Below are 21,540 nucleotides of genomic sequence, written 5' to 3'. Positions count from 1 at the left end.
CGGTGATGGAGGCCACTAAAATTTTTGTTGGTGTTGGAGAGGGGGGGCTGTAAAAAATATATGCACCACATATTTTCTCTTCCAGCCCCCCTGCCATTAATTGTGCTCGTTCCCTTATGTGTACTGAAATAATAAACTCATCAAAATTCTTTTTGTTGGAAATCTGAAATGCGCCTCAGATGTACTCATGATTCTCGTACGTTGATTTTAATACTGGCAGCCTGATTTGACCCACCAGGTGAGTCCAGTCCTATCATCTCTTACCAACAGGGCCATGAGGCGATATTAGTCATAGCATGAGTGTAAAAATATGAATTTATGATTATGAATACTGATGATAAAAATTGTATTTTTCTATCATTAATGTATACTTACAAAAGTACCCTACTAGTACTACTGCACTCAAATCAGGAATGATGATCAATATTGATGCCAAATTCACAGACCGACCCTGTTATTAATAAATTTACGATCATGGATATTGTTGATAGAAAATAATATTGCTATCATTATTGTATACTTGCACAAGTACCTAACTGCACTGGAATCTTGAATGGTAATGACCATTTTATGCCAAATTTATGCAGTTGTAGTACAGACCCTCAGATATATAGTCAATATACTGGTAGTTATAACCCCTCGTTAGCATTGCACAGTACTGATGCGCAGTCAAAATACTGGCTCGGCAGTCTTTTCAACAGTAAATAACAGGAAGTTCAAGTTAGTTACTTGAATTATCATTTATTTTATAGATATCCATACTCAGAAAGTTTATATCGAAAATTTAATGAGCATGTAGACCCATATTTATGATGAACTACGAAGTTTTATTAAAGATGACAAGATTCTAAGCCTTAATAGCCTCTGTGCTCTCACATTGGCACCTAGTTTTTGATCAAAATACTAAAATATTTCTTTTAAATGTTAATCTGTTAACCAGCGAAATGAGGAAATAAACGTATAAAGAAACTGGAAAATAGAAAGAAAGAAATCTGACAAACAGAAAATTGTATTGCCATTATTAAGGTAAAGTGCGACGAATTCGGACGCACACGCGCTTTAATAGAACGTTTATGTGAAGATTTAACTCCAGCCTGCCGCATATGGGTTATTTTGTAGCGCATGTATTTAACATCACCTGTCATTGTTGAAATTGCGCTTTTACCTAATTTTTTGACACAGTCTCTTAGAAATACATGTGACCTATAACCTTGTCATATTTTGACCCCCTAGGAAGCTGGTTTTTATTCAATATGAGCGAAAAATTAACATTTCTCTCCCATTTACATGACGCATATTACCCATTCACCTGGAGATATTGTAAAAAGTAGCGTGTTGACACCCTTTTATTAAAGGTGTAAACTAAATGGTATTATGTCAGGATTTTATTGGCCAAGTTTGGTCAAAATGACACCATTCAAAGCGACAGGAAGAAAGTTCGAAAATTATGTAGTGATATAATTTCGATATCGTCATTTTGTAATCGATACTTATGTTAAAATTTCTTTACAGACATCGTGAAAACTATACATTCGATAGATATGGATCTTAAGTCTTGGTATTTATTAAAATTAACTCATTTGCTAAGCGTTTTATAAATGCTTTCTTTAGTGTAAGTGAATTACATATATCATTTTTATTTATTTCTAACGACGCCATTTTAAAGTCAGTTTCCATGGAAACGAGCGTGGTGACCCCCATTTTTTATTTCATTTTTGCACTTGCACAACTTCCAAGAATATTTGTGTAAAGTTTCAAGAAAATGATTTTGTTACAGCGCCCCCATGTGGCTAATTTGCTCCCAGGTGGCTTTACTCACTGGTGCTACAGCTAGTCCCGTTGCTTATATAAATTTACTACAATAAATCATAACCAATTTGCCATATGTTTACAAACATAAAGGCAATGCATATATTAACAGAACAATTTCTGAGCATTTTCACAAGCTCCCAGAAAACAAAAAAATTCAAATTACGTAGAACAAGAATGCCCTAAAAGTAAGACAATAGCTGAATTGTTTTTTCAACATCCTCAAGGTGGGGTCGAACATTTGAGCTTTTTCATTTAAATGAATTTTAAAAATTTAAAAAATTGTAAAAAAGTGAAAAATCCAAAATGGCTAAAGTAGAAGTGGCGATTCCGATGGACAATTTAATTATTCTTCCTGTTCTTAAATATCCTGTCAATCATATGACATTGGGTGTGGCATATTGTCAGTAGAGCATAGAATTTCACTTTAGTGAAGCAAATGAGCCCAAACAACGCTCACTAAATTACAATAGACCCTGCACAAATTTGGACTGGTGAATATTCTACACCGACAATAACTCAATAGGGGAGAACTAGCTGATTTGGGGGGGAGATTGGATGAAAATGGGTACGGTAGCAATTTTTTTCCATCACCTTGACAACAAATCTTTTTTTATTATTTTCAGTCTTGCATCACATTATTTTTTCTGTAAGCAATGCAAATTTTTTCTTTGTAACTGATTTCTTCAACATACAGTTCATAACTCTACCTACATGTCACTAGTTCAAATCTGTAACCAATAACTAATTAGACCAAGAAATGCATTTTCCAGGGTCTGTCGTTGCCACAGAAACATGTGTGCTATGAATTTAAAGACTTTTGTATTATGAATACTGGCAAAAAAGATATGACTTGCTCACAGAATATTAGTGCTGCCTTTGGCAATGCACCTGGCACCAGAGAATATGAGAGAATCGATTTTTTTCAGTTTGCTGATTACAGCACATTGGCAACACTTCTTTTTACTTCAGCCAGTAAACATTTTTTTGTTTGTAAAGCCATTACAGGATCATTTTTTCTCCTTCACCTGCCAACAGATTTCTTCCCCAAAATCCTCCATCCCCCCGTAATCAAATGGTTCTCTCCTTTGCATACTCAAACAACAGTTATTACTAGACCTTGCATAAATATCTGTGTAGGAAATCAGGCATCAGATGGCTTTCAAATCCATGGCCTGAAGAAATATAGCAACACTCTCTGATAATTTTATCACACTGTCTTGAAGGATGTGGTTTAAGGAAGGGTAAACTGTTCATACCTTGTGACTTTGTAGGAAGTAATGTACAGCGTTTTGATACCTTGCATTAGTTTTTGATGTCTTGTTGATATACGGTCAAATCGCAGTTTTTAATGCAACCATTAAGCGTTCATCAACATTAGTGGCAGAAAATTACCACACACAACAATATTCGGTGGCAAATCAATAATACCTTGTTGGTATTGTTACCATCAATTATGTTATCAATTACTTTAATCAACTGGACTCCCAGGCACATCATCAGCTGGGTGTCCTTAAACGCTCATTAAAGTAATTACTCAAAGCTTCCTCATTATGACAAAAAATGAGATTGACAAAAATTATGAGGCAGCGTGTGATTTTCATACAGAAACTGTTTTTATTTATTTCTAACTGATAGATAAAGTTGGCTTGTACATTTCAAATAATATAGTAATAATATACATTCTGAGTAAAATTACTGTATCAATGCAGTAACATGACAAACAAAAAAAGACACTAAGCTAGCAACACTCAAACAGTTCCAGTTTATAAAAAAACATGGAATCATACGGAATATTGCATCACAGTTTATACTGGTATCAATATTTACAGTACACATCTGTCATCATTGTCGCCGAAAGAAAAATCTACCCCATGTGCAGTGCTTTATCATTGCATACATCACGATAGGGCTGAGCCCCTGAGCTCACAGCTCACACACGAGTAAGATTGGAAATTTCAATTCAAAGCCCTGTCACACATTTTTGTAATTTTTAAGATGACTTCGTTATAGCCATGTCGGTTCTACATAATATATTGCATTGCAGGTGGTATGTCTTCAACATCACCACTGGGTACATCACACAAGTACTGTCACCCTGACGAAAGTTGTGACAGCCAAACGATATAGTACTTTGCCTTCCGGTACAAATATAGATGCTCCTTAATTTATAAAAAAATTCCAAGGTTAACAAACATTGTACCAACTTGATTACTAGAATATTTTGATCACAGAAATACAATAACAAAGCCAGTGCTGTGCTCTTCATCACCACACTGGGATAATAATGGTGGTGACTTTAGGTGTCATGGAATAAAATCATATTGGCATTGGCTTCACATTTGCGTATCAGGAAGCTGCTTGTATCTGCCTTCGGAGACGCTCTGTACACACTATAACATGTGTACCCAAGGTGGTGATATTGACCAACCATGGGATCAGTAGTCACTTGTGGCCTTATCCATGTAAATGACCAATGTTGACTGCACCGACTGGGCAATACTAGCATCATGTATAGGGGTGCTTGCCTTGTAAAGAGAGGTGAAACTTTTAAAATAAATACCAAAACTAATACAAAATTTAAAAAAATATCAACAAAAACTACACAACAGGGACAAATAAATGAAAGTTTTTGTAATGCATTTTTTTCTCACAATGAAGCCAATACCAAGAGAAGATCTTTGTGGGTTCAGATCCTTACAGATATCCTGGCATAACTGGATTTCAAATGCCCTTGCCATGCCCAACATGGAACCTCTCTTCAATCAAAAAATTTGACACATATGTTTACACAATACAGAATCTATTAATTACTTCAATTTTGCTTTATATATATATATATATATATATATATATATATATATATATATATATATATATATATATATATATATATTATAGCCTATTAATATATCAGGCATACATATCACATTTTTTTCATACATGGCATCAGTTACATTCTTTAAAATTCAAATCAATGAGATTCTAATCCATACAAATTATGTAATTTCGTGATAACATGATCGTAATCTTCCCTAAAATGTCAAAAATCAAGAATGGAGAAGCTATCACCTCCGTTTTAACAACATCCTCACTGAACATGGCAGCATTTAACATGAATGCATTGTGACTTTGTGGCATTGTGACTGACTGGTTAAAGACCTTTCCATCCCTCATTCAATTACTGGCAATATTTACATGTCAACACAACAAACAACACTTGGGAAATCAGCGGCCAGCGTACATGCATTATGGATGTCAAAGCTTGTCAACATCAGAAACTCAACTTTTTACTAAAAAATCCCTGAGTTGTTATAACGAGCTGACTGCCGGATGCTTGTATAATAACTGTGTCCTTTTATCACCCTCATGACAAAACCTTAACATGTTGAGTAGCACACTTGATAAAAATGCAAGACCAATTTCTGCAAAGCTGATATGGTGTCAAATCACTTTCATGATGAATAATGCCATACAATACTACATTTATTCATGTTGTAGTTGGAGAATAATGCCAGGAAATCCAGAGGAAGTTTTTATTCATGTCACAATCATCAATAGTTTCAATTTTAGCATTTGTATTATGTCTCTCCATGAGACATTCTCAGCTTATCCCTCCAAATGATAAATGGAAGCACCTAAACTCTGATTTTTTACTCAAGTTCAAGGTACTCAAATATTTAATAATGCCATAAAAATTCAGCCATTTTCACTGATTTTTTTTCTCTCTATAAAATACTGGCAACACTTGGCACCTAAAAATCTACACCTTATTACAGAAGAGCAGAATCTCATCTGATTTCAAAGGAATGAACATTCTGGTCTTTCCCCATAAAATCAAGCAATTTGACGCTGTAACATCAACTTTTTTGTTCCAAGATACTCAGCTGCTTAAGTTCTTTGAGTACAAGACGAAGCACACTCTACAAACGAACAGACCCTGGACAACCAATCACAAATAAGCAAAACAAACAAATTGACCCCGGAAAAAACCCAAGCACACAAAAACATTATCAACATTCTCCATGGACTGGAAGTGGGTATCTGCCCAGACTGGAATGCAGCACTGAGACAGTGACCTTCATATGTGGTATACTGTCAATCAAGCTGAACAATTTACCTACTGTTTTCCCATTAACAAAATCTAAATAAAATTATTCTGCAAGATAATGAGATATACCCGGTACTTTTCAATTTTTTTTTTTTTCATTTTTCTGATATCTAAAAAACCTCCAAACATATCCGTATCTCATACCTCTCCAAAATCATACATGGCACATAATGCTTGTTGGGAAAAAAACTGAATATACAATTCACCTGATATGATATTTTGCTGTATCCCCAATAACATAATCACCTGGCATTTATCACATATATATAGCACATGATATTTGTTGAAAAAACTGGCTTTTACATATTGCATGATATCATTGATTATTTCTCTTCATTCACTCATTATTTACATTTGTGACTTTTGGAAGAGTTCTGCATCATTTTTAAGTGTATGAAAAATTGTTCTTTTAAGGTTTTCGTATATCAAGGAATACTTCTTGTCCCTCTTCACCCCTCCAGAGCCCTGTAATTAAGTCCGTGGTCACCACTGATTAACAAAGGGTTTGGAACAACCATTGTGGTGAAAGGGGCTAAACCTAACATGAAGTCAACCACTTTCAATACATGACATGGCGAGTGTCACATACAACTTTGTACTACTTTACATTGAGGTTCACTGTTTGCAGGAGCACCTGCTAGGATATTTCGTATTCATTTCTGGCGAGTGCTAAACATCAGTTTTTGTCTGCAAGAAGCGTTAAATGAAAATTGTGTGCACATTACAAGGTTTCTGGCCAACATCACTCACTTCTAAGGCAACATGAAATTGAAAACACAAATAATAGACATGGACTTCATCAATTTTGTTTTTTTGCAAAATCAAATAGTTTCGCAAACTCTGCCTGTCCTACCAATATATATACATCCTTATGAGACATCAAAGGAAATTATACTCTGGGTGTGAATTCTTGAACAATTCCTTCATTCCTACATTGCCAGAATAAAGAATACTCAATTGGAGAAAGAAATTGTTGAGCGATGAAGAACAGATTATTCAATCCTTGAATTCCTGAAGTTTTGAATTCAACAATCACTGGGATTAGTGACTTCAGGGTCAACAGAAAGCAACCATGGGTGTGTATATATCATCACTGCAAACGTCACATATACTGGACCAGCTTCATGTAGATTTTGCCCATACATGATTAAATGGCTTATCATCTGTGCCATTTTCCAACACTTCAAAAACATCCGACTTAGCATAAACAAAATTAAAAATATAAAACCTTTTGGATAATTGATAATATAATAAAATTTAAACAATATTGTCATGTTTTTTGATATACCTTTTTGTCTGTTTTTTTTGTTTTTTTTAAGTTCACAGATAAAGATTTTTTTTGTTTTACACAGCAACTGGTAAATTTGTTATGGCAAGTTGATGTAATTGGTAGAAAGCTCTTTCTTAGCAATTGATCAACTCAAGATCTCTGGGGTTCATTGTGTGTGTGGATTTTGTCAGATCCAAAAGTAAGCATTGATGTGGCTTGTCATGGAATAGAAGTGTACAGTTCACCACTTTTGCCAGTGGTTGGGGTGTACAGACTTTCACAAGTCTGCCGTTGAAACAGTTTGGGATGCTTTCGGAAGGTCATAGAAGCTGGGAAAGTTCCCATGTCTCCTCTTGCCAATGGCAGCTGTAAGGACTTCCACGGCAGATGCTACAGTTCTTTCCTGGAAGAGTTTATCTCCGAGTTCCGGATTCACTTCCACCATGTCAATGGCTGTCAAGAGTCCTGAAGAATGAAAGGACTGAACTCACATTATCCTTTCAACTTAAATTTCCCTTGAATTTCCATCTTCCCATGCCACAAACATGATAAACACAGTGCATAAAACAGGTGTTCATTTTTTCCAAGAACACAATCTGACTGGACAAAATGAAACAATACCAGGACGCAGCTGTTTTGAAAGCATAAAGGTAAGAAGACCAAAAGATTCTCATGATTATCCCCTACAAATTTAAATGTGATATTCACAGGTCAGCAATCATTCATTATTAATCAAGTCCCTCAATTTGGTCATTAGGACAGCTATAGGTGCAAACAACGCCCTCTATGGCATACTGAACACAACATTTGTTTTTTCAGGATGTTGATTAGCATTGAACGAAAGACTTCATAAAACAATCTTTTTCCTGACGAAATGAAAATATCTTATGCTAGACGTAGTCAAGAAAGAATCTTTTCCATTTATGCATAGAATGGCTAAACTTGAGGCACTTGTATTCAAACAGATAATTCTTTTTAAGTGATTGTATCACGACTTTCAAAATGACTGAATCATCAAAAACAGACCCTGTTCCTCTGGGGAAAGGGTGAATAATCACTCTGAAATGCAAACAGACATACCTGTTGAGCCAACCTCTTCCACGATATACATTCCTTCTCTGAAAGACAGTCCACCAAAAACTGATGACAAAAACGGAATATCATGGTAAGTATGGCGATGATGTCAAGTTGTACAGCAAGCACAAGGTAGATGTTGAACAGATCATAGGTTGGGAACTGAAAACCATTCAAAAAGAGTGTTCAATGCTGCAAATTGTGAAGGCATACAGTACTGAACAGTTAACATCTTAAATGCGGAGTCCAGGATATCTACTTAATACCTGGTAGTGAAAGAGTAACTGGTAAACCTAATCTCTCGGAAAATTTATGACCATCCAGAAGAAATTATCACAATACAAATTGACACGTATATGTATCTCATTGAAAATTGTCCTTATGCTAACTTCAAATACAATCTGTTCTGCCATATCTTTGTAATGGCTAGGCTCTGGACATGAACAAATGTAACAAAATGATCACAAAGCAGCTACATTGGATCATACTGCAACTGAAAATTTACATGTAAATGCCCTTGCACCAAGTTTGAATGAATTTGGTTCAGGCACTTCCCAATAATAGCTCTGGAAATGAAAATTCATTACAAAATGGCTGCCCAGCAGCCACATTGGACCGTATACCGGTCGGTAACCATACAAATTGGCATTCATGCATACATCACAGTACACTTTCCATAAACCCAACTTTGAATGAGATAAGGTCAGGCATGTAACAATATGACCAGCTAGTGGCCATATTGCATAATACCGTGAAACAAACTGACACGCAATTTATGTTCACTGTGTACTATCCTTGAACAAATTTTGAGAGAATTTTGTTCATACTTGTCTGAGAAATGGCTCTGGGCACAAAGACGAACATATGGACAGACGGACACCAATCTATATGACCCCCAGACTACATCAACTTGGACTAGAAAGCAATGGCATTATATTATCAGGGTGCCAAAGAAGCACAGAGTTCATTGGTAGCATTGTTGTTTTGAGAAAAAGTACTATCTTCCGAGAGTAACTGCTTGATAGAGTCAAAACCCTTATGTTGATAATGAAAACGGGAAGTTGAAAATGTCAACAGAGTTCAATCACTTACCTGGTGTTCCCGTACTGTATGCAAATGTAGGATCCAAGGCATCAATGTCAAAACTTATATGGAACGATTTGTCACGACTGAAATATAGAAAAGAACAACAAGTTCAGAAAAGAAATAAGAATAAACTAAATGTATTCAATCAGGCAACAAAACAGAGTTTCATATGTAAAAGGGTTTTTATAATGAGCTTGTTCTGGACTCCTGTTTTCAAAGCACACTTGTTAGAAGGTTCTGACTGGATAACTTGAAGTGCTTTAGGTAATATGCGCCTCGAAATTGAAAGACAAATTTTTGCTCAAACTTTCCTAAACAAAACCATGAACAATTCTCTTCTGAAATCATGAACAAAAATAGGGAGTCACTGTGCAGAATTTGGTACTATGGAAATTTACCAATATTTGAATTTCAAAATGGCTACCATTCCTGAGTTAACTCTACGAGGAAAAATTAAATTCTCCATGTTCATAAAAATAAGCCAGTGAAAACTAGTTACTGCCTGACCGTCAAAATGAACCAATATAAGTGGCAGACTGACAAAGTATAATAAAAGTTAGAGGGTTGCAATATCTGTACCCATGGGGCATTCTTTCTTAATGGCTGAAAATCAAAAAAAGGCAAGTTTACCTGTAGAATATTTTGCACTTCTTCATATCACATTGATATCTGATATTTCAAGTATAATGCTATACTCCTGTCTGTATTTGCCAAAGGGTTGTTACCTGAAGCCACCTGCCTGCTCACACATGGGTAGCACATGGTTAATATTTCTAGTTATTAAATATTTTCACCACCTGGTGAGTAGAGATCCTGGACTGTCATTCATCATCCCAGCAACTCCTAAGACAGTACTGATATGTCTTCATAATTTGCATTGTCAAACATGCTTTGTGAATGGTTTTCATTTTCCATCAATAAACAATAAACTGTGTTGGGCCTGTTTACCATGTGCAACCCATGTCAAGGGTGGGGAGGAAGGGGCAGGGTGGGGTGGGGGGATGGGGTTATAGCAATAAGTCAATGCATACATACTGGCTTCACGTCACCTTCAGGTAGCATTACTTACTGTGGGTTTACTGCATCCATGGCTCTCTTCAACACTTCTACAATGCCTAACTTATCAATATCATGGATTGAGAAACACTTCAAGCCAAATTTTTCAATGATGAACCTATTGTGCCAATAGAAGCAAATAATATCATCAACAAAGTAACATTTTATCACTATGATCATAGACATTGACAAATGAAAGAGATAATATAGATTTAGCTAATATGATTTACTGACAAACCATCTTTGTCCTTGTGACTCTCAGACCAAAGTACATTTCTATTGGTAAAAGGGAAAGTTACTGTAGTTGAATCATAAATAAATGTTTGTCGCAATGGCAGAAGGGTGTTCAAAAGCAATCGTTGCTTGTGATTTAAGTTTAATGTGCATAAGTCGAGGCATAACCGTTCATTTGGATGGACTTTCACCATGATTTCATAAAACTGATTTTCACCTTGGCTGTAAAATTTCTAAAAGTTATCAAAAGAATGTTAGAGGTCAATTGTCTGCCATATCTAGGTAACAGTTTTAACGATGCAACAACTAAACATTTCATACAAAGAAGTGTGTGGGGGTATCCACTATGTTTGTACTTATGATAGAACACACCTTTCACCTGGGTCGATATCCCTGACTCCAATAAATGCTATGTCCTTCGCAGAGATGCATGGTTTAAGCCATTCAAATCCAGGCATAACTGGTACATACTCCTGCAACTCATGCACAAGGTAAGACACTGGCGTGCCATGGATGTTGCCCGATGGAGACGTCAGCGGCGTGTTAATATCGACGTGGGCATCCACCCAGATCACGCTGACATCTGGCTGGGCCTGTGCATGCCCATGTAATGTTCCTATGGTGATGGCATGGTCGCCACCGAGACTGACGCACAGTCGGCCGTCGCGGATGATCTGTGATACTGCTTCTGAAATCTGCAAGCCAAAGCAAGTATTATAATATACAGGGTTGATCTGTTGCCGAAACTACTCAACTTGATGTGCTCCTTAATAATTAATAATTGTCCTTTAAAAGTACGCACAATTATTCTGTAAAGGACAGTCCTACGGATAGCTACAGGGAAAGCCAACATATCTGTTTTTGCTAAATAGGCTTTATGTAAGCTATTCCTTGCCAGGGATGGGCAGTTATTCTATTTCCATACAAGTGGGTGGGCATTGGGCTGATGAGCGGGCAATTTTTTTCTCATGACCGGCAGAGAGACTTCATTCTATCACTCAGCATTCCAGTTATTGTCACCTGGTGCGTTACACCGAGAGAAAAAGAGAATTTTTCTGAAAAGTTTTGTATTTGTCAGAGAATCTGCTGAACACCGCTGCATGGTCACAGAATATTAAAATAACAAGAATTCAAGGGATCTTTGGAAAAATACAAGTGTTCCAGTACGATAGTATAAGCTAGCACATTACGATGGTATTGGCTCTTTTTCAGTGTATTGGAGACTGATATATCTGTACTTAAATAAATACTGAATGATAAATGATTACATCTGTCGGCTGATATCATATCAGGTCAGGGTATGTACCAAGCTCTATCAGACATGATATTTTTGGTCTGATTATCTTCCCATGGCTATTGAAATCAATGCCTCTGTTACTAAGTACCAAATGGGTTCCAGATTCTGGTATTGCAGTCACTGGTATTGCAGTCACTGGTATTGCAGTTACTGATATTGCAGTTACTGATATTGCAGTCACTGGTATTGCAGTTACTGATATTGCAGTCACTGGTATTGCAGTTACTGATATTGCAGTCAGTCTGGTATTGCAGTCACTGATGTTGCAGTCACTCGTACAGTAGCTGTCCCGTAACATCTATTCCCCTGTCCAAAGGTCATTTCAGGGTTCAAAATTACCTGTTTTTTACATAGTAGTCCAAGCGGACAAACATTTCCAAAAATTAGCAGTTCCATGAATTCACCTGGTAGTACACTTTTACCATAGCCATATGACTAATTTTAAAATATATGGTCACTATTTCTGACAACCTGACAAACAAACAAATGAATGCCCCCTTCTAAGTCAACCCTCTTGTAGTTTAATATTAATGAAGGCAATGCCATAACAGTGCATACAAAAATTTTAAGTCAAAATGTTGTATCAATACTGTACAACGAAACATTCAATTTTCTTTGAATATAGGCTGCTAAACAATATAAATACATAAACACGGGACAAAAAGGTGCACAATACACCATATCCATATTTTGTCATCATCCTGAATGGCACTGCAAAGAAGATTTTCATATATAATTTATAGCTGATGACCAATTGGTCATAATTTTTTAAAGTTCACTGGGTGTAGCATGATCGCTGACTGTCCAACTCTTCACACCAGCTTGGAGCCAACAGAACCCATTCAGCTGTACACTGCAGTTTCATTCCAAGACATGATGAAAAAGTGGTATTCCCATGGGACAACCTTTTCTGGAAATCAGTCACCCAAAGTCATCCAAAGGCAAGGTTTAGTTGTCCTGGGATCAGATACTACAATCACTTTTTAGCCCTGCATTTGATGTGCACATTTTCACTGTTAAATAGAACCCTGTACTGGCAATGGAGAGGCTAACATCGGCTGGTCGAATAGTTTGCTGAATTCAAAAGGGTTGATGGGTGATGATGAATTTGAATTTTTACCTTTTTGTTAGCAGAGCCAACATATCTAGGGTTTTTGATTTTGCCCATAAAAGGTGGGTCTTCCTTGATTTCTTCAAATACTAAATCTCCATAGTCCTTGACATCTTTTTCTGCAGAATGAGAAAGAGAGAATGGAAAATGAACATGAATTCAAGAACGAAAGAAAGATATAAGATATTATAAGCCAATGTACAGCTTACATCACACAAAATGAATTTCGTAGAAATTCATTACGTTTTCAGCAGTGTAAGCCACATTTTGTTTAATGTAAGACAAATTATTAGATATTATAGTTTCACTAGCTACACCCGGTAACTATTACATGTATACCCTAAAACTACCTCGCAAAGGTATTTACCGGTAGCTGATATCTTTGTCAAGCCCGTTGTAAGCCTATCTACCTATTACTCACTAATATACTTGCCATCAAAATATAATATTTTTCCACCATGGTGAAATTACTTTTTACTTTAAACTGATATCTATACTCAAAGGCAGAATCACTAAATATGGATGTATCACTAACGTCTTATTTTGTACTAGGAAATGTTGTGGCCAATTTGAAGACACCTGTAGCAACATCCAATAAATTCATCACAAACAGTCAGTCTGTATTCTTTGTTGACAACACATGGATGAAAATTTGCAAACTTTGTGATTGCTCTATGGTTATTTTATGAGCAGACAGTTATTACACTATGAATTTGCACTTTGGTTAGTTTGAGATCATGAACTTCCCCCACTTAAAAATGAAAGGCTTGATAAACAAAATTGCATTTGACAACAAAACATTTTCTTTTTATCTGCTGATTAGATTATATATATATATATATATGTTCTTCAATTAGCTTTACAAATGTGGCAAACATTAGGAAAACAGTGCAAGAACCATCTCATCAAATTGTACATGGCTATAGGTATATTACAAGCTCTATGATGGTAATTTGAGGAATAGAAAGAATAGGCTCCTGAAAAGGGTATTTCAATGTTTTACCAATGAAAACATCTATTTCAGAATTTTAACCCTTTGAGTGCCATAATTTTTTCCCACCAAAATTTTAGCGCAACATTTTACAATTTTTTTCAATTTTCCTTTAATTTTTTGGATAAGTTTGAACATAACGGACATCATATTTGATTGGCTACAGTTTTTTATCAAAAGTTTGGCAAAAATCTGAAAAAATTGACTGGGGTATATTTTGTAAAGGTGACAAAAATTGACTTTGGCGCTCAAAGGGTTAAATTAATGTAGTATGTGCCTTGAAAGTGAAAGACTTCAAGTTTTGCTCAAACTTTCCTCAAGGGATATTTCAACAATTCACTTTCAAAATCACGAATAAAAATCAGGGGTCGTTGTGCAAATTTTGGAAGTAAAGAAACAAATTACCTGACATTTGACCATATTTGAAATTCAAAATAGCTGCCATCCCTGTGATAACTTTATGGAGAAAAGTAAAATATTTGATTTTCGAAAAACTAATACAGGGAAAAGTATTTTTACACCAAGAGCTTAAAAGGAACCCCCCCCCCCCCAAGTGAAAGATCAGAATAGTATTGGAAAAGTTTGAAAGTCTCAATATCTGTTCCAATGACGCATGCTACCTTACGTGTGAACAATCAGAAAGTATCCTGTTTGCCCCTGTAGCAGGATATATTGTGAATGACTGACTAAAATAAAGACCAGATCAATGCAAAACAGATGAGGAATGTCCATATTACCTCTGGCCCTAATAGTTGACATTGACATATTTCAACCCCATATCTACCTTTAATGCTGGAAATTTTGAGCCCAATGAGAAATAACAATTTACTTTGATTGTCAGAAGAGTCAGGTGAGATCCTACATGTGTTATCAGTATGTTTGGTACAGCTATTTTATTGCATTGCTGTAGGTACAGGGTCAAGACTAATAACACAGACAACTAACATGAGGTAAAAAAATCTATGTGGCACTTCAGAGGATTTTAAATCATCCCCATGCTTTTAACCCGATGTCTTTTTAATTTCCAGATCTTGTCTGGCCTTTGCCCGGCTGTTGCAACTTGCAAAGAGTTGGGCGTATCAAAGTCAGGCAACATCAAAAATCTAGGTCAGATGCATATTCAGGCTAAAGATTAACACAGCATGTTTGCTACACACACTTCAGTGGTTTAAGCCACCTTTTCACCTCTATGCTTGGCCCAGACTCAGAGACCATTGTCCTCGGGGGATAGGGCTGACCTACGTCGAGGAGAAATGGCGTCAATGAGTTCATTACACAAATGATTGTGAAAAATAAAAGTTAGTGTGAGTTCTTGGGAAGATCTTGCAAACAAGCTGGATGTCTTACAAAACCTAAATTCATTTGTGTTACTTTAGACACTAGTACAAAAGTAGGTACTATAAAGTACATACTATGAATATAGCAATGATAATTACTGCCCTAAATACTAATGATCTTCGATTCATTTGTCATTACCGGATAGTCTCTTTAATACATGTATGTGTTCTAAAGCACTGTTTATCCTTAAAAAGTGTTAACAGCTTCTTTGACTCCATTTGAGCGCCTGAAATGCTGTATGTCTGCTTAGGGCAACATTTTTTATATTTGTGTTTCTCATCTCCCCACCGACCGTAAATTTCAGCTCCGACATGAAAATAAAAAAAAAACTTTTTCAATTGCGTCGCCTCTGAGGCAATCATCCTAGCAACAGCACCACCATCATCAAACTGTGAGATTGCAGCGACTCAGACTGAAAGGACAGAGAGTACAGAACACTAAACTGAAAGACAAGAAATTGCAGTGACTGAATGGACAGAACATTGAACAGAAACAAATACAGTTTTTTTTTGGTACTTGTTAAAGTTGGTTTTTTCTTTATTAGGACCGCCCGCCTTGCCCGAGTATTCCTCTGGAGATGAGAAACAAAAAAAATAATAGGGTTACCTTTATAGGTCCAACATTATTTACAAATTCAAATGTTGGGTAGAACCATTTACATTTATATCAACATTAAAGGCGGAGCCTCCCTTTAAAGGGGAGCGAAGCTATGGCGGCGTTCATTGTGTAAGTGGACATCAAACAGGCAACACGTGGGCACAAGCTCCAGGAAGTGCCACTATATAGATTTTTCTGGCCACAAAAACGCAGACAGACTTCCAAGCAGTCAGCGCAAAGCTGCTGCCGATTGAACTCTATGGTTATATTCCAATTCTAACGTGACTGGAAGACGATTTTTTAGGAAATTTGCGCGTTGTTGGTGGGAAAGCAATGACCGTTGGCGATTTGAACCGTCAGTCAATCAAACGCTTGTATAAACTCTATTTGCAGGATAAGCAAAAAGTGACAAAAGGTTAAGATCAGTTTGTGAAATTAATGTTATAGAAATCAAACATCATACTGGCCAGTATTTGACTGGGAGGAGAACTCCACTAATGCAAAAAACTGGGATTGAAATTGCCGCCTTAATGGAATTAAAGGAAATTAAGAAATCTAGGAGAGACCTGGGCATGTCTACATAACACATGCGTACTTTACTGAGAGTTTGTTCCAAGTTTATTCTTCAAATTCATAACTTGTCCCTCATAACACTAACCGTATTATTATAACAGCCTAGATTTGATGAAACCTATTACATTGGATTGCGGTTACTAGGGAAAGAAAAACATCCATGCTTGAATGGTGCGAGTGAACTGACAAAGTAAAAGGACAATGAGTCTAAATCTTTGAACACATTGCATTAATTGCTAGACTATTGAACTGACTTGCAAACCATTGTATTGCAAAACGATCATATATATGGCAATGACGGCCACCAAAGAAGTTATATGTATTCAATCTGTTCGGCAACAGCGTGGAGTGCACATGTGTCTCAATCAATGAGCAATGAGCTTGGTGAATTTCAGGGAGACTGGATCAAAACATTCAGCTTCAACAATCACTGCAAAACTTGTGACCATCAATGATGAATGCAAGTGATGTATTCACTGGAAATCATCTGACGCCCTGAACAATCACAGGAAGAATTCATTTAAAGATGGGGGTGTTGGAAGGCATTTGGAGATGCTGTCGGAGAGCAACTGATCCTGTGACCAAAACTGAAGAAAGCTATCTCAATATTAACTTGTGTGAATGATGCAACTATTTAAAGAAAATGCAAAGTTCATGGCCACATAATTTCCGTGTGTCTTGATAGTTCACTTACCAAGCATCTGAAGTTTTTCTACAAGGCCAGCTTGTCTGATTGCACCTGGTCCACTTCGTACTCCTGGTTTGGGCTGTGTTCATGCAAAGATTAATGAGAATAAATAATTAGAAAGACTGATACCCTAATCTTTAACTAATGATAGATTTACTCAATTATTTCAGTACAAAGTTCATCACACTTTGTATTTGGTATTTGTAAATGCCCTGAGATGATATACGTATAGATTCCTGTCACTAAAAGTAGTTCTCTTACATTTCATTAAAATTGCCTATTTAGTTGTCTTTTATTATTTTCTGATCTTCTGATTGGTAAGATGGACAGATGGATATTTTAAACAGGATTCAGTACAGTGAAATACATCAACAAAACATACAAGGTACTTTTATGGGATTTGCATTCAGTGTACATACAATCATGGACAGCCATCCACTCCACTGTCTATGATGCAATAGAATCATGAAATGCATCATGGGATTATCATGAACTCATTCTGTACTTTTCTCCTTTTGGTAACAATACAAGGTCAGTTAATGCAGAATTCGATACAGTGAAACTTAATTATTGATATAATATCTAGGCAATCGTTAATTAAGGCATCTTCATCATGGATAGATCCTCTCAGGAAGCTGAAACGTGTTTGATTAAAATGTAGTAAGTGACATGAAATGTTATCTTGAGTGACTACCGGCTGTATTGTACAGACTAGAATGTGAAAGCATGGTTTGCATTGTTATAGAGTCAGTGTACTAGAATGATGACCTTATGAGGTTTCATATTATCACAGTCCCTTCATGACATATTGTAGTTGATTAAGTCTTGCACTTTAAAACTGTATCACGAGATACTGCAGCAAAATGCTGCTGGAACTTTCCCATTCAATGTTATTCTGGGCCAGTGGATCCTCATTTTGATAGTACAACCCCTTACGAAAATGTCTTTTAGGACGCCTAAAAGAAAATGTCTTTTAGGATCTAAGGTAATCTTAAAGGAATATCTTATAAGAACCTTCAGTATTTTGGCCCCTTCCTAAAAGAATCTTAAGGAATATGAAAAGTATTACTAAAAGATTATTTTTGAATCTTAAGGTATTCTTTAAAGAATACTATTTAAATGGCAACAAAATTCTTTAAAGAATACTTATGGCTTTAAAGTTTCTTAAAGACAATAAATAGTATCCTGAAAAAATACTTTTAATTAGAATTTTTTAAAGTATTCTTTAAGGAATACTATTTACAACCCTGAAAATTTCTTAAAAGAACACGGAATACATTAATGTACTTTTTCTCTAACATTCAAGGACACAAAAGTCATATTTATACATTCAGCTAGTATTTTTATACAAAGAAACTTTATTTCTGAAGTCAAAAAACAACAAGTTGCTGAGATATACAAAATATTATGCAAAGCTGTATGTAACAATTCAAATTGACTCTTATAGCTGGAACTGCACAAGCATTCCAAGCATTGAAATGAAGATCTACCTTTTAGGATGTTTTGACTTGCTACCTCATGCTATAATTGTGTAAAACTGATATCTTGACCTTTGTCAGGGGTGATCAACTCAGTAGATGCTGCATTATCAAGTATCCAAGCTGATGACACAAAACATTCAATTTTCAGTACCATGATTTTTTACAATTCAATAGCCAAACAAGGTCTTAGTGACCAGCATAAAAAGAATTCAGGCTTCATGAGGGCAATATGTGAGCAGAAAATTAATTACTATCCACTTCCTATTTTGTTATGTAACATGGTTGAAACCCTTTGTTTCATAGCGCCTTTGTGTCACCATAAAGGTCTTTCGTTTACCTCAATGGTCTCACTTAAATGTCAATGCATTGTGGATAATTTGTATACACAATCAAACCCCTAACTACATAACTACCTTGCCTTTAAACTGCACTCCTGTTTATGCCATGGTCAACAAGCTACAATTTACACAGTGGCTTATAATACACTGAACAGGCATGTAGACAAAGGAACATTGTGAACCTGACTGTATCTGTAACTTTTCAGTCTTCAAAACCAAAACATTGACATATAATAATCTGTCCTACCTAACCTTGCCATAATGTAGAGAATAAAAGCTGTCAAACACCTGGTTATGTCGCTACACAGTCATTTTTAGAGCTGCAACTGCCTTGTGTCTTTTCAGTGGCGGCCATATTGTTTTGATGATGCCTACCCATAATGCATTGGAGCCCCAAATGCATTCTGGGCTTAAAGAGCATCCTATAGAGGACTTAAAAGTGTAGAATACAGCTTCATGGCAAAGATGGTGGAGAAACAGGATAGAACTAATAAATATTAAACTATTTTTTTGTGTGTAGATTAAAAGAGAAGTGTATGTCCACTGACTACTTTCTATACTTTTTTGTAAAGGACAGAAGTTCTGATTTCTTTCTTTAGTATTCCTTAAAGAATACTTTATACCTGTATGAAACATTTTTATAGTAATACTAAATGCATAACTGAATTCCTATAAAACGCGTCTTCAGTATTCTGACCGAATACATACTAATGTACACATATTATGCTTTAAAGAATATAATACAGTAATCATACGATATTACATGTATGTGTGACTAGAAATTAGGTGATTATATGAGTTTATATTAAATATCCTTGTCTGGGAGTACGTAACATAATACAACTTTCAAAGAAAAAATTTTGGGAATATAAATTTTGGGAAAATAAATTAAGAATTCTCAAAAAACAGCTACAAATCAAAAACAATAACATTATATGACAAGAGTTTTATTTTCATGTTACTAAAGAAATGTCCTATAGGAAAATGTTATGCTTTAGTATTACTAAAGGACAGTCTTTTAGGACAATTTTGTCCTAAAGCAGTCCTTTAGGCTGGCTAAAGGTCTTATAGTAATCGTAAAGTAGTACTAAAAGACATTTTTGTAAGGTACCCCCTGGCGCCCACAAACCTGGCTTACATTTTTACAATTTTCAAGTCGTCCTCCGTAAAACTATTAGGGCAAGACTGTCACCACTATTTGTAAACGTAGTATCCGTTGATAAAAAGCCTTTTGATATTTTTTTCTGTCTTGCATGTTTGGTTTTTTTTTTTTTTTTGCAGAGTTTTTTGTTGTTTGTTTTTTCCGCTATGTACACTTTTGCTGATCGGTTGATCGATCATCCACCACATATCAAGCCCACAGGCATTCGACTCAATGGAAGCAAACCGTCACTGATGCAACCAGTAGGTAGAATCAGAATACTGGTTGAAATACTGGTTGCATCAGAGACGGTTTGATTGCAATGAGTCGAATGCTTGTGGTCAAGCCACGGTCCGACCGTGGTCAAGCCAATGTCATGGTCACTGCCAGGTAAAAATCAGATTTTGTCGTCAAATCCACACCCCCAGGTAAACCTTCAGCTACTGTACTGTGCACAGTAAACGAAAATCCATTATGTGAATTGCTATTAAAGTTCCCGATGTACACATGGTTGATGGTCGCTCACAGTGGAACTGTGCCGCGGTTTACGATCGAAGCCGCTTGAGTGCGTTGTCGTAAATCGGAGATGAGATGGTAAATCATATACCCAGCTGCAGTTGCGCAATCGAACGGCGCAGTGGTGAAGGAGAGAGAGAGAGTGACGTTTATCTTGTTGACACCTTACACCTCGACTGATGCAAGTTGTCCTACAATTATCAGATATGCTGTGTTTGTGATAAGTGGCTTATATCAATGAATAACTGGTTAACGGATGCATGAATGTCCCCCATGAACAATTCACACCGCGCGCTACGTTACGGTACCTGTCCTTTGCAGAACGGCAAGCCAACTACGCCGACATTGTACTGGAAATTATGGCAGAGACGACGTCCATTCTGTCGAGAGCAAATGTTCCTCGTGATTCTCACAAAGGATCTTGATACAAGCGCCATAACTTAAGTTCATGTGATCTTCGTAACTGAGCAAGTTCTCGATCCTGTCAAATAACCTTCGAAAGCCTTCATTCGACTGCTCCGGATGTACAAAGCCGGTCGCGTACATATGCTTTCTAATTGACGTGATCAGAAATGGGGATTCAAGCTGACCATGTGCTCACAAATCTGATTGGCCCATTGCTGCATATTTCGATGACGTAGGGGCAAGCCCCCCTCATGCGTACTCCTGATTGGTGTATAACTAACTGTACATGCAAGCAGCCATTGCGGGCGGGTTGAACTCGTAAGGACAGTAGCTGAAACTTTCTTTTACCATTTTTGTTTGTGTATAGCCTAATAACAATAGCTCCTAGTTCTACTCCCAAAAGTATGTTGAAATACACAAATAC

The 21,540-nt window shown here is 36.3% G+C and overlaps 1 protein-coding gene across 4 annotated transcripts; it reads right to left on the bottom strand.

Annotated features, from left to right (window-relative positions):
* Positions 1-3,403: 3,403 nt before the first annotated feature.
* Positions 3,404-21,306, bottom strand: LOC139150040 (arginase, hepatic-like). Of its 4 annotated transcripts, none has more exons than XM_070722187.1 (8): positions 21,020-21,306; positions 17,242-17,314; positions 13,058-13,167; positions 11,013-11,335; positions 10,420-10,524; positions 9,357-9,433; positions 8,271-8,330; positions 3,404-7,655 (listed from the first exon to the last, which is right to left on the bottom strand). In XM_070722187.1, exons 1-8 carry the CDS (start codon positions 21,146-21,148, stop codon positions 7,468-7,470), a joined length of 1,065 nt encoding a protein of 354 aa, XP_070578288.1. In that variant the 5' UTR covers positions 21,149-21,306; the 3' UTR covers positions 3,404-7,467. The 4 variants fall into 4 exon arrangements, with proteins under 4 accessions (XP_070578288.1, XP_070578289.1, XP_070578290.1 ...); XM_070722188.1 differs by lacking the exon at positions 21,020-21,306 and adding an exon at positions 19,302-19,441; XM_070722189.1 differs by lacking the exon at positions 21,020-21,306 and adding an exon at positions 19,307-19,440.
* Positions 21,307-21,540: the final 234 nt, after the last annotated feature.

The sequence above is a fragment of the Ptychodera flava genome, chromosome 14, assembly GCF_041260155.1.
Source record: "Ptychodera flava strain L36383 chromosome 14, AS_Pfla_20210202, whole genome shotgun sequence".
In the NCBI taxonomy this organism is placed as follows: Eukaryota; Metazoa; Hemichordata; class Enteropneusta; family Ptychoderidae; genus Ptychodera; species Ptychodera flava.
Note: the sequence above shows the minus strand (reverse complement) of the source record. Positions and strands in the feature narration are given on the sequence as shown.

Excerpts from the sequence above, each read along its gene's own strand:
- LOC139150040 (XM_070722187.1), bottom strand. The coding sequence starts at position 21,148 with ATGGCGCTTGTATCAAGATCCTTTGTGAGAATCACGAGGAACATTTGC. Across the intron at positions 17,315-21,019 it reads TGCCGTTCTGCAAAGGACAG|CCCAAACCAGGAGTACGAAG; the intron begins GTACCGTAACGT and ends GCATGAACACAG. Across the intron at positions 9,434-10,419 it reads ATGGATGCAGTAAACCCACA|TCGTGACAAATCGTTCCATA; the intron begins GTAAGTAATGCT and ends TCTATATTTCAG.